Genomic DNA, 17,440 nt, shown 5'->3' on the forward strand with positions numbered 1-17,440 from the left:
TTAAAGATAATACCTTTGACCTGTTGTACAACAGCAGGTGGTGATATAATGGGAAATTGAACAAATCCAGACATCACATTGGCAATGATACATTTGGACGGATCACATGCATGACAAAGATGGATGGAGGTGATTCTACCTCTTGAATTTTGATGAAGCTTTAGGGTGCACAATAGTAATAAATGTCCCTATTCTTTTTATACAAAATGAGCTTTATTTAAATGGCTCTACCTACCTTAAGAAGCGATTCAATTTTTCTGAATTACAAACAAAAATGCAAGTAAATAAACAAAAAGAAAGCATTTAATTTCCGAGCTACTAGACCACAAAGATTATAACTTTAACTGGTAATAGCTTCCCTAAATGAGCGCCATGCTGGTACTGCGAGGTTTCTAGCTCAATAATTCCAGATGCGCGCGATAAGAAGCCACAACATAACCCATGCATAGTTTTGGCCATTCGGTTTGTTGGGTGTTTGAAAAGTCTCTATTTTTGAATCCCATTTGCAAGCCATCAGTTGCGATCTTTGCGATGACTTTTTTCTTAGATAGGTGCCTGCAATGCAATGCAATGCAATGCACAGGCTGCAATGAAGACTTATGTCTGATTGAGGTGTCTTCGAATGTTGAGTGTCCCTTTCTTTGTTCACTGTTTTCACTCCGCTACCTTTGGCGGCGTTTGGCTCTGTTAACCTCCAATTATGCCGGAGTTAGCTAAGCGGAAAACTGAAAGCGAGGCCAAAGATGTAATTTACATACTCCCAATTATGCAAAGTTCATTTGCCAAGTACAGACTATCTAGCTGAGGCTCGGTACATTATGTAGTACAAGCACAATAGAAGTATATTGTGTTAAGCAGTTTGCTAACTTTAATCTGCATAAGTAATTAGAGGCTATTAGTTCATTTTATTTTTTCAAGAAATTAACCCTAATTAATTATGCAGATTAAAGTTAGCAAACTGCTTAACACAATATACTTCTATTGTGCTTGTACTACATAATGTACCAAGTCTCAGCTAGATAGCCCTTATAGCTGGATAGTACTTCGCTAACTACTGCCTAATTGGAGTTAAAAGAGCCAAACGCCGCCAACGGCAAGGAAGTGATCAATTACGAAAAAGGTGTAATAGTATAATATTTTTTGCTTTATCAAAATTATTATTATTATTATTATTATTATTATTATTATTATTATTATTATTATTATTATTATTATTATTATTATTAGCATTAGTATTAGCATTAGTATTAATATTTACATCAAGCGATACTATAGATTAAGAATGACGGGTTTCCAACGTTGGGGTTTAACACCCTAAAGGCCTTTCAGCGGAGTTGTTACCATGGCTTCATTTTAGTAATAATACTAAAATATAGAAATTGTCGAGGAAGAATTAGATGCCACAATGACAATAAGATGTCAACCTTTAGTGACTGTATCTTTACTTTTCAATAGGGGAGGATGACCATTGGGCCCCATGTTATTCAAAGCACCTAGACAAAACAATTGCTGGAAACACTGGTCGTCTGTTGATGCAACACAGAAAGTCGTCACTCTTCTGTAGCTTAAGGGTTAGTCTGATTGACCAGTCGTCCAAAATGTGAAATCAATAGATCACACAATTGAATAGTGGTAACTAGTAGACGTTTCAAGATTAAAGCTTAGTTTTTCCATACACAAAGCAAATATTTTAAATATGGGGTACTTTCTGTGAGTCAAAAAAGTCAAAGCTTAAAAACAAAGTATCAAAAAGTGACCATATCTGATACTCAAACAGTTAACATGGTTAAGGTGAATGCAGCGTGATTTAGTGTCCAGGGCATCTTAATAAGTAAAAGCATATCTCCGTATAATATATATAATGAACTATGTAATATTGGTTTATTTTATCGGCGTTATGAGTCTAATGACATTAGTCGAGTGGGTTACACCATAGACTAGTCATAAATTTCCTGCGTACGTGAGTGAACATATAAATACACAAACATGTTTCAGTACGTTGTATTGTTTCAAGGTTGTCTTACCATACTAATTAGGTACACCATTAAAGGCCCTTTCAGTGATTTCACAGGAACATTAAAAAAATGGAAATTTGTCAGAGTTGCTTAGAAATAAAGAATAAGTCTACAGAATTTCATTAAACCACTTTTCCCCTGAATACATCGACAAATTAGTCAAAAAACAGAAGTTTTAGAAAGGTTTTCAGATCGACTCGAGAAAATCGAGATTTTCGTACAGTGCGCCACCAATCGACTGGAAAAACTTCCTAGTCCAGTGTTTCTAACACGGGGAAGTAGAGTCTAAATTGATTTAAAACAGACGCTTAATTTTTGTAGTAGAAAACAAAATAAGCAATTAAAGGTCACCGAGGCAAACTAACGGTCAATTCAAATATGAAAAACAGTTAAAATTGTGTATTTTGTTTAAAATAGTAGCTACTGATGTAATAAGTAGTAGAAACAATACGCAACGCGTGTTGGTACGTGGAGAGTGAGCTTCTTTCGATCTCGAGTCGGACTTTTTGTACTGTCAGTATCAAAAGTCCAGAATCATGCAAATGCTTTATTTTGTCTAAAATACACGGCTTTCGACCGAACCACTAGCAGGCTATGTTAGCACATCTATGCCAATTACAAAGGTACCAAAATCTGAATTTTGATGATTTTTACGATCGTCCGGATGAGCAAATCACTGAATGGGCCTTTAACAGAGCTATATTCTTATGAATCAGTACGGGCACGGTGGTGCAGCGGTACGGGCTCTGCCTTGCAATCGGTGGATTGCGAGTTCGAGCCCCGGTGGTGCCACCGTGTTGTGCTCTTAGGCACGGCATTTTAACTTACTTGCCTCTCTCAACCCAGGGGTGAAATGGGGATCTGTTATGAATACTGTCCATTGAGCGCCACCCAAAGGTATGAGCATGCCTTGGGCATTGTATGGCAGCTGGTATGATATTCTAACGACAGCGGAATAAATGTAAAGCGCTTTGGTACATGTGCACATGTGAAAGGCGCTGTATAAATACCAACATTTATTTATTTATTTTTATGTAATTATACTATGTACACAGTACCCTTCTTCCAAATTAGTGTCAACTTCAATGATGAATGCTCAGACACAGTATGTCTTACACGCAATGGCTAGGTAGTACCCTATTCCTGGGACCCTAATGCAGTGATTATATCGTAAGACGTAGGTTACCGTTTCTCGTTGCAAAGGATCATTGCTGTGTATGAATTGCATGCCATTTCAGGCTACAAATGGTGTCAAAGCTTTATCGTAATACCTTGTGCATATCACGGACGCAAATCTACTATTACCCATGATGCATTTCACCAGACTGCATACATCATTGATTTTTTATTGTGTAGGTACTCTCTCTATATAGTATCCCGAGCCGAATTTGGCTTGGAAAACATGTATCCATTATAATAGTATAGCGACATAATAATGATCTTCAACCAATTTCAAGAACTTACAAATGTCATACCGGAAGTCTACTGTTTTCGGAGTATCATGCAAAGCACAATACGTGCGTTTTGAAACATGTCCAATGCATCACCCTTGGTCTGGGGCGGAGATTTTATAAATGAATTTAGAAGAGCAACGACAGCACTTGCATTACATTCCAGATGTTAAATCTACATCATATGCAGGAAAAAAATTTGAGGAAAAATTAATGGGGCGGTTTTTTTTTAAATTTTAGGGCCATTTTTCTATAACTGGTCTTTTCATGTAGCCCTTATATGGAGAGAGTGCCCGTTGAGGGCGCTATCACCCCCATTTTAGTAACAAAAATGTGATTCTTAAAAACATGACCCTTGCTAATTTTCTACAATTTTCAGAGTATGTTTTATGAACATGGCATGTAGAAATATAATCAAATAGTTGCCTTATCCTATACCTCAATGATAATGAAACCTACAATCCCGGTCATAATTGTTCGAACACATGGGTACTTCAAATATGCCCCCATTTCCCCAGATCAATGTTGTTAGTTGTTTCTTTGGCCATGCACCCCTAGAAACATCCAACAATGATTGGTGGGGCAGGGGGAGGGTTGTAGTAGTAGGAAATGGTTCAGACTTCATACCCACAATCCTTGACAGCATATTGCACCCCATCATCTTATATAAGGATTATATGCATATATCATTTCTTATCAAGAAACACACTTTAAGGAGAATACCAGCAGTATTTTTCATTCATTCCAAAAATACAACTCAGGTGCGATATATAAATATTTGACTACTTCCCGATAGAGGCGAGCCGCAATCAAAGGAACCAGGAGTCACGGTATCACAGTCACTGGGTCATCGGTCTTGTGTAAAACGGGGGTAACTAATTAGTATTCTAGCCCTTGGGTTAGTCGATGAGGTCAAATGCAAGGATGTGCTGTCGCATCATGAGACTCTTAATTAATGTTTTGTGCGGCTCATGTCCTTGGAATGTAATCAATATCCAAGTTGGTTTGTTTTTGCTTTTATAAGATCTTCCTTTCGGTGATGGTGGCTGCTATGGGCTACCACCGAAAAGATATGTTATTCTTCCCAGAGTCCTTGACAGCATATTGCACCCCATCATGTAATCAAATGACACTCATATTGCACCCCATCATGTAATCAAATGACACTCATATTGCACCCCATCATGTAATCAAATCACACTCATATTGCACCCCATCATGTAATCAAATCACACTCATATTGCACCCCATCATGTAATCAAATGACACTCATATTGCACCCCATCATGTAATCAAATGACACTCATATTGCACCCCATCATGTAATCAAATGACACTCATATTGCACCCCATCATGTAATCAAATGACACTCATATTGCACCCCATCATGTAATCAAATGACACTCATATTGCACCCCACCATGTAATCAAATGACACTCATATTGCACCCCATCATGTAATCAAATGACACTCATATTGCACCCCATCATGTAATCAAATGACACTCATATTGCACCCCATCATGTAATCAAATGACACTCATATTGCACCCCATCATGTAATCAAATGACACTCATATTGCACCCCATCATGTAATCAAATGACACTCATTTTTCTTTGCATAATATCCCTGTAAATCAGTGGCTTTCAAGTTAAGATTAGGCTTTCTAAACAGGGGTTGTTTGTCAACAAAGGACTATAACTTAAAAGATTAGGATACGCTCTTTTCATTGAGGTATTTTTGTTACTAAGAACACATGTTTCCATGTTGAGCTGTGACTACAAGCACAGAAAGCTAAAACTGAAAAGAAAATGCATTGTGGGAAATGTTATATATATTCTCTGGGGCTACCATACTGACTCACAATCGATATGGGAATGTAAATTAGGGGTACATCATTACAAAGCTTGGGGCGAAGCAAGTATACATGCATGACGTGGTATTAATTATGAAACAAGAACCCGAGTAATATTAATTAAGATATCATTTATTGCATTTCATTTTCAAATGACGAACAAAATCATAATATATAATAATTGTAACCTTCTTTTTGTCTTATTTTTCTGTGTCTTCCGCTCCAAGAGATGTTGTTGATGTACGTGCTGTGTGTCTGTACATGTTCGTGTCGATTTTTCGACGATAATTGTGTGTCAATGTTCTATTTCTTAAAATAGCTAACGATAATGTTTCTACTACATTACCACGCCACAGCAAGAACTATCTTTCTCATGGTGATCAAGAAACCTCGAATCTTATTATGTTCATACCTTTGAAATAAATTAATTTTTGAACTGCGCGTATTCAAATGTTTATAGGGAGTGTACACAACTAAAACTGACTAAACAGCCTTAGTCAAGAAGAGAGCATTTATGACATGCTACAACGAAATTAGTATAAAGTCGCAAGCTGGTAGTTTCGAGACATCTGGCTGACTGAGTTGATGTTCTATGTGTCCCGCGCTTCTGTACACGCAAGTAGTGAATGGCCCATTGTGAGTTGTGACCCCATTCACAAAGGATATACAGACAAAACATCAACAGGTGCATATGAAACAAAGAACACAAACGCAGTAGCCAGGGTGTTTCGGAACTACCAACTTGCGACTTTATGCTCATTTCGAGGTAGCAGGTCATATTGTCCACACAATGTCTATAAATATCCAGTGAGCCAATGACCCAGCAAACACAAAAATGTTCTTTAAACGTTATGAACTTCGTTATAAACTGGTTATATTAAAAACCGTTTTGGTTTATTTAAAACGTGTTAATAACATTTAAAAGTTGGTTTATATAAAGGTCATAAAAATGTTTTTAAAACGTTCTATTACAACAAAGTTTTTCAGATTTTGCCAAAATATTATTATTAAATATTTTGGACAGACATTTTTGTAAAATATTTTGTCAACACCAAATTAACACCATGTTAGAATATTTTACATCAAATTATTGCATGAATGTTTTTAAAACGTTCTATAGAACTCAACAGTTTACGTTTTCTATTTGACCAAATCGACAGCCTCATCCCCAATTTCTTTCATCAAAATTGTTTATTTGGTTCCAGATAAAAGCCGATAGTTTTCTAATTTACTGTAGTAAAATTTAATGAACGAAATATGTTTTGTTTAGATGGTGTGGACAAAATCCTAGTGAATCGTGGTAACCACGCCGAGAGTGTATGTACTATCCTATGGGCATTGTTATACAAGTTTTTGCTTCCCATATCAAAACCGCTGGAGCAATACAACTCAAAATTTGACAAAATATTGTTTTAATGATTGGTCTCAATGTAAGCGAATAAAGCTGTTCGTAAAATGTCCTCATGGTAGTAATTTATCCATAGCACAGACAGAGCGTAGCAAGTGCCTCGGAGCGCATGGCCCTTTAAAACATCTCCTTTATCAGCCATATTTCATTTTCACTTTTCCGCGGGGCCCCTGGACTTTGTCCACCCTGTTCAACCGCTTGCTACGCCCATGAGCACAGACCAGATCCAGTGTTGGACATTGGCTATTCCTAGATGAAAGCAACATTAATATACACGAGACAAGATACATTAGCAGCTCAAATTTAATGGTGCTTGATTTTTATGGTCCATAAGAAAGTCAGAAGGACTGAGGCTTCGCCTTTGGTGGGTATTTACCTCAAAAAGCTGCGGTAATAATTAGTGTCATTGAATTAAGTTGATTTTCAAACATTCGTTTATACGAGTAATGTAGCCAGTGCTACATGAAAAACAAATAAGTGCACTAAGCAAGTTGTGTGGGTTTGTAGTTTTCCTTCTTGTGCTTTCTTTCTGTTTCTGCTTATTTTTCAGATCTCGTAGGGGGGACAATTTAGACGTCTTTATATATGACTCACCGGTTATAGATTACCGCATGGCCAATGATCCAGATTGTTCTCTTGTTAGTGTAGGAAAACCATTTGGAGAAGAAGGATACGGAATAGGCGTATCAAAAGGTAAGTATGAATATTGCCCTATTAGATCCATCCTTTCTAAGCATGATCCCGTAGCCAATAGCTACTTTCCAGTTAACAATATGTATACATTGTACATGTATACATTGTACTATACAATGTCAGATTCATATTCCTGCCGACCCTAGAGGTACAATGCTTCGAGCTACTTGCACCAATACCAACCCAGTACCAGTGTGTGTACTGTACATTTGATTCTTTTATGTGTACTAGAGTCCACACACGGATATTCTAGAGTATCAATGAAGTAGCTGAACAGCAGTGCACCTATGGGACGGCAACAATGACATTGTATCCATGTATATGCAACAGTAGTATTGTTAACTGGAAAGCACCAACAGGGTGGACACTGCCCACCCTGATTAGAAAGGATAGGTCTTGAAATTTAAGAAGTCCGATATTGTTGGGGTTTTTTGTCCCAAATCCCGGGTCCAGCTGGTTAATGCATCAAATGTCCACCACCACTCTTTGGTTCATAGAATATGTAACATTATTAACTAAATAAGAACATTGAGGGCGCCTTTTCTTAATGGTACTATTTAACAATAGATAAATGTTACATCAAGACAGTGGTGATAAAGATTTGACCAACTTTTTTTGCAGTGTATATTCTGAAAAAGATCGTATTGGTAACCCACTTAATACTCTCTGTAGTAAAATAATAAGATAAATAAATGGTCAAAATAGTGTATATCCATCTCGTTACAGTATATAATTTATATTTCAAAAAACATGACACATTTGTGTCCACGTTGTTTCTTTCTTTTCTATTTCAGGTTCACCGTTACGAGGAGTACTTACCGGTAGAATATTAGAATATGAACTTGATGGATATTTAGAAGAATTACATAGAAAATGGTTTGAGTCACTAGGATGTATGAAAGATGATATTATTAATATCCAACTTCTGGTGGGGAAGATAATACAGTTACTATAGCCCACGTTAGAGGTGAGTGGTATCTTGGAAGCGACGGTGTGTAAAGCCGTTGTCATAATTCTTCACAATTTCGTCGTGCACGCGTGCGTGAATGTACGCGATTATATTCGACCAGTTGACCTTTCGCACGCACCCACTCTGTAGAGAGGCCATGCAGCCGAAAGTGCTCTATTTAAAGATTTTGTCAGATGTCTCAAATGGAAAATCAGCCATCAAAATATTCAGAAGAGTCTGGAGAATCTTATCTGCTATGTTGTCAAATTTGTAAATGTTACATGTAACCCTGGTGTTCTCATTTTTCTCATTTTTACCCAGAAATATCAGCTTTTAACTAGCTATTTCTTTGAAACTAAATGAAGTAGAAACATTCATATTAATTTGATGTGGAGAATACATGACACATGGATATTTAAAATCAGCACTTCCATCAATACATTAGATTTATATCCTATGCCGTAGTCGATGTTTGAAAAATAGAAATATGTTATTAATCATGATGATACGCATGATTCAGTTGAACTGCAGCCGAAATTATACTGATGTTTATCACAAAAATAAATCGTCGTAAAAGGTGGCACCAAGAGTAAATTTGTAACCCTGGTACTACTATTTCATGGCAACTTATAAGATATTTTCATAATTTAAGAAATATTTACAGAACTATGTAATATTTAAACCGAATTATGTAAAATTTTAATTAATTTGGGTAAACATTAATTAAATTCAGTATCAATACATTAGATTTATAATCCTATTACATAGTTCTGAAAAATAGGTAAATTTTATTAAATTAACGCATGAGGTTCTACTGATGTTTATCACAAAATAAATCGTCGTAAATATTTCTCCAAGAAAGCAAACGTATTTTATATAATGTAACATATCTTGGCATAATTATAATGAGGGCTCATTTACTGAACAATTTAGATTTTTCTGAGATCTATCAGTTTATTGATCGCGAAAGCCCAAGTAAAAATATCGACTATGTACTTTGGATTTTGAACAGGACTTTGCCCCGGGACTTAAACCCTATCACACAATGTCAATCATACTCCCCATATATTTTGTTATGGCAACGGGCATTTATACCCACTTTTTTGTTAATTTTACTGCGAAATTTGCTTAAATGAGTGGCTGTTGCCATTGAAACTTCCTTATCTTTGACTTTTTCTAATAGCTTAAATTTGAATAAGCATGTCAATAATACGGAAGTGTAATACAAACTTTTGCAATGCAAGAAATTGCTAAAAAATTATACAACATCAGTCTCGATCGATAAATTGGTATACTTTTCATATCGTTACATTTACATTTATTGGTCAAAATTTGACAAAAAGCACAAACAAATGAAATTTTTACCCGAAAATATAATTTTTTGTTTGAAGTGATGATTTCGTTCATTGATATTAAACATCCATGTATTTCAGTCGCCTTTCTATTCTAACAAGTCGATGTCAGTTATTGAAAGTATTGAAATGATATCAAATCGGTCAATGTTTACCCAAATTTGAGACTGAATCTAAAACATGAACTAATTTTAGACTTGCTACATTTCATCTATTACCCCAGACTTCATCAGGCAACTGAACCTCTGAATAGTACTTTCCAAAGTTAAATCTATTTCCAAATTTTTTAAATTTCAACTATTAGATTACTAAGAATATTCAATGATCGATGTTTATTAAAGACATTTTTATCAAAACCATCTTGAAAGTCTGAAAATCTGAAAGGCACACATACCTGCTGCTGGTTGACATGCTTTCAATATACACATGAATGTTAACTTGAAGAGTTCCTTCAATTTAGACCATCAGGTAATACGGAACCATCAAATAAATGTTTACAACTGGATGATTTTTGCTTGCCTGGAGCGACAAGTGCATGCATGTAAACCGAACAGATCAAATGAGCCAAAATGTTGGATCTCACTTGAATAAAACTGAATTTAAACTAAATCGCTGAGCAACAAGCGACTAATTTGTGACCAATCATTGACTAGAGCAGCGAAAACGCTATGCGTCATTGGTAAAAAAAGTAATCGCTCATGGCTCAGTAGATGAGTGTAAATTCACTTTCAATTTGAGGACCACACGTCTGCCATATTTAGGTATATTCATGTTTGCTTGATGACCGATATGAAGCCATGCAAATAATTATACATGTCATATTTAATTTTATAATACCTGTCGGAAGTTTTCCCTGTAGGCTTAGCTATAGCTCGGCTGTTATAAATGGTTTTCTGATATTCTGCAATGACGTTACAACTTAATACAGCTCTAGACGTATGACTAAAATCGCGAACATACCAGTTATATCTGGTCTGAAAAAGCATGTGACGCTACAATAACTTTTGAACTGTCAGAGCTTTTTGGATTGCCTAACCACTGTGGTTGTCGACTGCAAACAACAAGTTTGAAATATTTATTTAAAATTTCAAAATATTAGACTTATATTCCATGCCCATATTTGGAATCAGCATAAAAAATGCATCAAAATGAGTACAAACAACCCACCTATTGGTTCAGTGGTTCTTGAGATAGCTCTCAAAATTTGTACAAGGATATGCCCAGCATCCAAAGCATTAAATCATATCTTCAAAACAGCAACTTATTCAGCATCAAAACGTGTGACTAGCTTTCATAACAACGCTGTTATGATAGTCGCGCAGTGGCGCTGTTCATACTCGGACCCGGCTACCATTGGAAAATCCCAGAGGATGAATTAAGGACTTCCCATCATGCACTATAAAAGTGTTATCACCACAGTTTCAATTGCCACTTTACTTTTCAAATCCCATTGCATTCTGTGCAAAAGATGTTGTTTTAAAATTGTGTGTCTGTCATTATTACTTGGTCGATTTCAGAACAAAACTGATGAGACAATTCACACCTTCTGTAGATAACATAAAATGTGAAATCGACTGGCATATTGAGGGTGTTTTTGTTGTTGACATAACTGTCCAAATTCAAATTTAACCATGCACTTCTATGCAGTAGTAGCAGAGCAATGGTGTCATGTTTTCTCACACTGCTATGCTAGGTGCATGGTTAACCCAGTGGGGTGTTGGGTAGTACTTAAATCATCCTCTGGGAAAATCCGTTGAATGCCAAGATTGAATGTTTTTTACAGCTTACGTAAGTGTACGTACGTACGTGTGTGTTTCATCCAATCGCGAGATTATACCCGGACGTACATTTCACATTTAAGCTCCAAAACCTTGTGCTAGTACATAGAACAAAAAAGCCATATTTTTTTTTTTTTTTGGTAAATGTGTTGCAAATATAGATGAGTTGACTTCTGACGTCAATGTCTGGCAGTATTCGCACGCATCATCACAATTTCAATTGCTTTTTGCCTTTTAAAACTTCCGCCACATCACAATAAGACTATTAAACAGTGTAGTGGTTACATGTGGTTCACTCAAGCATAAAGATATACCAGTCCCTTGCCTTTGTAGATAAACATTGAGGTAAGCTCATATATACCCCATTGAAAATTACCTGGCATGTATAACAAAAGAAATGTAGGGTAAGACTGGGCACACACATTGTAATCAAAAGGCCCTCAAAGGCCTACTTCCAGGGAGTGATAAATGATTGACAGCTGTTTCAGTCGTGGTCTGCTGCTAGAAGCGTCTCCCGGGAAGCGTATCAGCATGATCAGTGAGAGTACCATGAAAGGACTAACAACACAAGACTTGTATTTCTTTGTCTGCGAGTTCCAAATTATAAATTAAGGACTTGATACGAACTATTGAATGATTCAACAATTTTTTTAAATTTAGATCATACAATTTTATTGTATTACCAATGTGTCATCGAAATGTGCAGACTTCTTAAATTACAACTTTTAATAACCAATCATTTTGCAACATCAAAAATTACTCAAACTCTCCGCGGGTGTCGACGGCAGGAAACAAGTTTCATTTTTGTTAAATTCACTAAACTTTTTATGAACATATTTAGAATCAGCGTGCAAAAATGCATTAAAATTAGTGCAAACAAACCTAGTATTGGTTCAGTGGTTCTTGGGGTAGATCTTGACAGTTTGAGAAAATATCTCAAAAATTGTTCATGTTGAAGCCTATGACTATTATAGCACTCAGAACATTAGCAAGAAATGTGTCTTTTATACTTCGAGGTGATATACGCAATTTCTTAATAATTATATTAATAACATCATTTTACAATGAGATTCAGGGCAGATTATGTGATCAATAATCTAGTCAAACTTTATTTCAAATGTAGAACACTTAAGATTTATACATAGCAAAACGTGTGCACTTAACAATATTTGGGCTATTCCAGTTGAAATCCATACACCCCCTATGGAAGACATTACCTTAATCTTCCACACAGGGAGTGTCACTTTCAAATGGGGTTCCCTAAATGAGAGACTTCATTTGAAACCTATACTCCGTGTGTGGGAAATTAAGGTTATGTCTTCCATAGGGGGTGTATGGGTTTCAACTGGAATAGCCCATTTTGGAGCAGACGACACTGAATGGGTGACTCCAGTTGAAATTCACACTCTCTGTGTGGAAGATTTAGATTATATCTTCCACAGTGTGTATGGATTTCAACTGGAATAGCCCATTGCCAAACAAATGCTAAATATGTATCACTGACTCCCCTCAGGGTAAATGCCTACGAACACCTGTTGTGAACATAACAACTTTAAAAAAACGCACGTTGCAATTATAATGAATATTTTTGACATTCCGTTATTGATCGCAATAATGCAAAAATTAATATCATCAATGGAAGACAAGAGGCACTCCACATTCTAACTCTTGCTTCAATTTGATATACTATTCACTTCTATTTATACTTTATTCGCAAGCGAGAAGGAATTCATTTGCAAATTAAATGATTTTGCATGCTCTTAATCCAGGAGAAGTAGCGACCCATTTGTTTAGCTTTGGTTTATATCATATCGCTAGCGATACAACTATGTAATCATACACGACTCATAAATTGTATTAATGAACTAGTATGTGCGCTAATTGGTGTTTTATCTTCCGCAAATCAATAGTCACTGCATTCCAATGTTGTTATTCACAATACAATAAGTACTTGATGAGGAAAAAAATTTTTCTCAATACCACTTTAGGCTCGATCCGTACTTTGTATTTTATTCAACAAGTATTCGTTATTTATATATTTCCAGCCATGTTTTTTCTTCTAACGAATACTTGTTGAAGTAAAATCGATATCATATTTCCACCAGCAAATAAAATTGATTTTTCTCGTCAACAAACATTAATTTTGATCAAAGATAAAATGAATTGGAACAGATGGAGTGACGAATACTTATTGCATCAAAAATTCGACGTGGAATAAAAAAAAGTATGAATTGGGCCTTAAATATCGGTATATTCACGCTTATGTTCAATATCTCTAATCTTTTGAATTATGAATCTATGTGCAAGACATTGTTAATTAACGCCATGCGTGCTAGCCATAGGCTTCAACGTAAAAACTTCCATGTTTTGAGATATTGTCTCAAAATATCAAGAGATAACTTATGAACCACTGAACCAATACAAGGCTTGTTTATGTTTTTGTTTTGGCGTGATGAGTTGGTCAAAGATGTTGTTGAGTGAATAGGTCTTATTCAGAGTGTCTTTTCCTTTTCGGCGCATCCAGATGGCTTCTTTTAGCCATCTAGTGGTCTTGTCAGATTCTCTGTCAATAACTTTTGAGTCCTCTCAATTATCTCTGTCGATAACTCATCACGCCCTCAACGGTTCCTGTTGCCTATAAAGGAAGCAGTCAGATGTGATGAGTTGCCAGTCTGACGAAAAAACTAGTGTAGAGGTGAAACGTCACTAAAATGTGAGTAGTCACCATCATTTTTCACTGGAATTGTTCAAAAAGAACCATGTTAACAGTTTAATGCAACATTCCAAGTGAACTTGTTCAAAGAATTCTAATGTATAATAATATTCATATTACTGTCTCTGTGAGGCATGGTAAGGACATTGTTATTTAATCACAAAGTTCTTGAGCCGCAACTGCTTCTTCCTATAGAGTAACATGGGATTTGAAATTATCAGAATTTACAGTTCTTTTATAACAATAATCTACAAATTAGGTGGAACTTACGTTGATGTTTGGTCTGTAATAACTGGCAACAGATCGGTGATAATCATTTTGTGATATCTGTATAATAATATATGCGCGTTTGAAATATATATCACCGTTTTTACTATATAACCATCTTTTCTTCGTCTCCTTTCTTTGCTTTTTTCTTCTTTTCCTACGACTTTATTTTCTACATTCCCTTTATTTTTAAATCTATTATTATCCTAATTACTATTATCATTATTTTATAAATATAATGTAAATGTGATATTCTTGTTTATGTTCCAGGTTTACTATTAATGCTTGTAGCTGGTGTAGCATTTGCTTTCATAATTCTTTTTGTGGAATTTGTGGTACATAAATGGGGCGTCCCATATCTACGTAGACTTCCAAAGCATCGAAGAGATTGCTTAGTTTTTAGTCAGGTAAGGTTATTCGTTTGCGAATGTCAATAAAAGTATATTTTTTTTATTTGTTTGATATTCTGTTGTTGTTGTTTGTTGTTGATTTTGTTGATGTTTTTGTTTTGTTTTTGTTGTCGCGTGTTATATAAGACGATAGATGCACAACAGCGGATAAAAATAATATATTTATTCTCATTCTTAAACATTTCAATTCAAATAAATATATTGATCATATAAAGTATACCAGATTTTAATCAAATTAAATCCTACATGTTACAAGAAATTGCCTAGGGCTTAGAATCGATCAGTCCCGTTGTTGCTATGCACCTCCGATTGGTTCAAATAACGAGTACAGCTCAACTGATCATACTTTTCCTACATTCGACCTTCAAATAACGAGTACTTGACAGTATGGCATCTGACACATATACATAACCTCACATCTGATGGATCATCGATAAGAACCAATAAGATTGTAAGAACATTCTCAAGTGTTTAAGAATTTATTTTACAAGCACAAGTGTTGCATTGAATTGATTATTACTATCACCTATCACAGGTCATAGTAGTACAAGAGTGTAACATATCACGCTGGACATAACATATAACAAAATATAGACAAAATATAATCAAATATAAATATGCCATTAATACCAAAGAAAGATTATCCATAAACATACTTTCAAGGTGATGTTTCAAAAGAGATTCGATGAAATGTAAAGGTCTAGTAACAATTTTGGCATTTCTGGCAACAAATGGACGAGCTGTACATTATGCCGACACATCCATAATAAATGCAATAAGTTGACTTTCTCAAGTGTTTAAGTATATGCATGGTCATCTTGAACAGTTAGTTCGACGCAAGTGATCATGCATATACCCGGGGCATATACCCCAAAGTCACTTACATTTTCTTATGGAGGGCAGAATTGACCGTCCATTTGTTGCCGAAATGAGTAACAGGTAATTGAGAAAACAAATGGACATATGTGGTTCTGGCTCTAAGCCCTCGATACTTAATAGTGGACATAACTTATTTTTAGCCAAAAGTGGACATAGGTGGTTCTGGTTTTAAGCATAATCAAAGCAAATTCCGTGCACGTATCCACGGGAGTACATACAGAAGTGTTACCCAAGCTCGTCCAGACATATCAAATGGCACCCTTAATGGCGTATTCTGTTTCAACAAATGTTACCCTTACTTAATGACAACACCATAACCTGATAACATCAATTAAACTCCTACTGCCGTATTGATTCAGATTGAAATTAAATTTTATATTATCAGAATCTTCAGGTCATTTGACCATGGAGGACACGGATTTGAACCTAATAATGGAAAGTGTGAAAAAAGGGACCCTGTAAAAATATACCTCTTGCCAATTTCGCATGTATTCAGTTCAGATGCATACCGGTACTGTGCATTATACGGTACTTTCGAAACACTGATTTTGCTAGGAAAGTAACCAGCTGATTCATACTTTAATAAAAATAATAAGTGTCACACAATATGATACCTTATAAACAGGGACAGGCGATTTGCGATTTTTTCCGCGCAATTCCGCGCAATTGGCTATTTTTTTTTTCCTATGGGCAGGGATACATGATTTGCACTGAAAAAAGAGTTCCGCGCAATTCCGCGCAATTTGCTATTTTTTTCTGCGCAAATCGCCTGTCCCTGCTTATAAATAACCTTTTGAATAACCTATACACGATACTGACCTGCACACCTACAAATCGTTCTAGCCTTTACCAAGTCTAATCCAATTGTTTATCAATAAGAGTATGCAATCTTGATTTGATGCAATAATATTCTCTTGCATCACTAATATTGTCTTCTAAATATGGTATGATAATAAAATGAAACTCTCATAAGAATTGAGCCAATATTGAACCTGAATAACGTATAGTACATTAGATTCGTACGTGTCAGTTTATATGGACAAAAACAACACATTTTAAATGGTAAAAAGTCACTTTGACCATTTCTATTGTATAGAAACACCACTGTTCTATCGATGTCATGGCCTTTGATGGCTCTAGTTCTTCTCTGACTGAACAAGATGAATTTTGAAGCCAAAATTCTTCTGATATCTTAAAGGTCTTCAGAATAACTTGATTGTAAGGATTACAAACATAGCACGACATTGAAAGCCATATAACGCTTATTATTATGTTTGCTAGGTAATGAAATAGCAAGTGCTAAATCAGGAATTAAATGATAGGAACCATTACCTTAGCCTTATTCTTCGCTTTGTAACCTTTTCACATGTAATCAATTAAGTCTATTTTCGAAACACGGATTTTCGCTTGGAAAGTAACTAGCTGGTTGCTATATATAGGTGTGCACTCCACAGTTCGTAATCCATAATAAGTGTCACAGAGTAAAATACCTTTTAAAATAACCTTTTGAATAACCTATACATGACACTGTACCTTTACACCTACAAATCACTCTAGCCTTTACCAAGTCTAATCCAATTGTTTATCAATAAGATTATGCAATCTTGATTTGGTGCAATAATATTCTCTTGCATCGCTAATATTTTCTTCCAAATATGGTATGATGA

At 35.5% G+C, this 17,440-nt stretch overlaps 1 protein-coding gene across 1 annotated transcript in view; it reads left to right on the plus strand.

The window, feature by feature from the left end:
- The window catches only part of LOC140145936 (glutamate receptor ionotropic, NMDA 3B-like), a 338,151-nt gene that overhangs the window by 302,121 nt on the left and 18,590 nt on the right, over positions 1 to 17,440 (plus strand). Inside the window, 4 exon segments of the mRNA XM_072167676.1 lie at positions 7,292 to 7,425; positions 8,220 to 8,341; positions 8,344 to 8,392; positions 14,755 to 14,891. Coding sequence (XP_072023777.1) covers positions 7,292 to 7,425; positions 8,220 to 8,341; positions 8,344 to 8,392; positions 14,755 to 14,891 — 442 coding nt within the window.

Source organism: Amphiura filiformis, chromosome 2, assembly GCF_039555335.1.
Source record: "Amphiura filiformis chromosome 2, Afil_fr2py, whole genome shotgun sequence".
NCBI lineage: Eukaryota > Metazoa > Echinodermata > Ophiuroidea > Amphilepidida > Amphiuridae > Amphiura > Amphiura filiformis.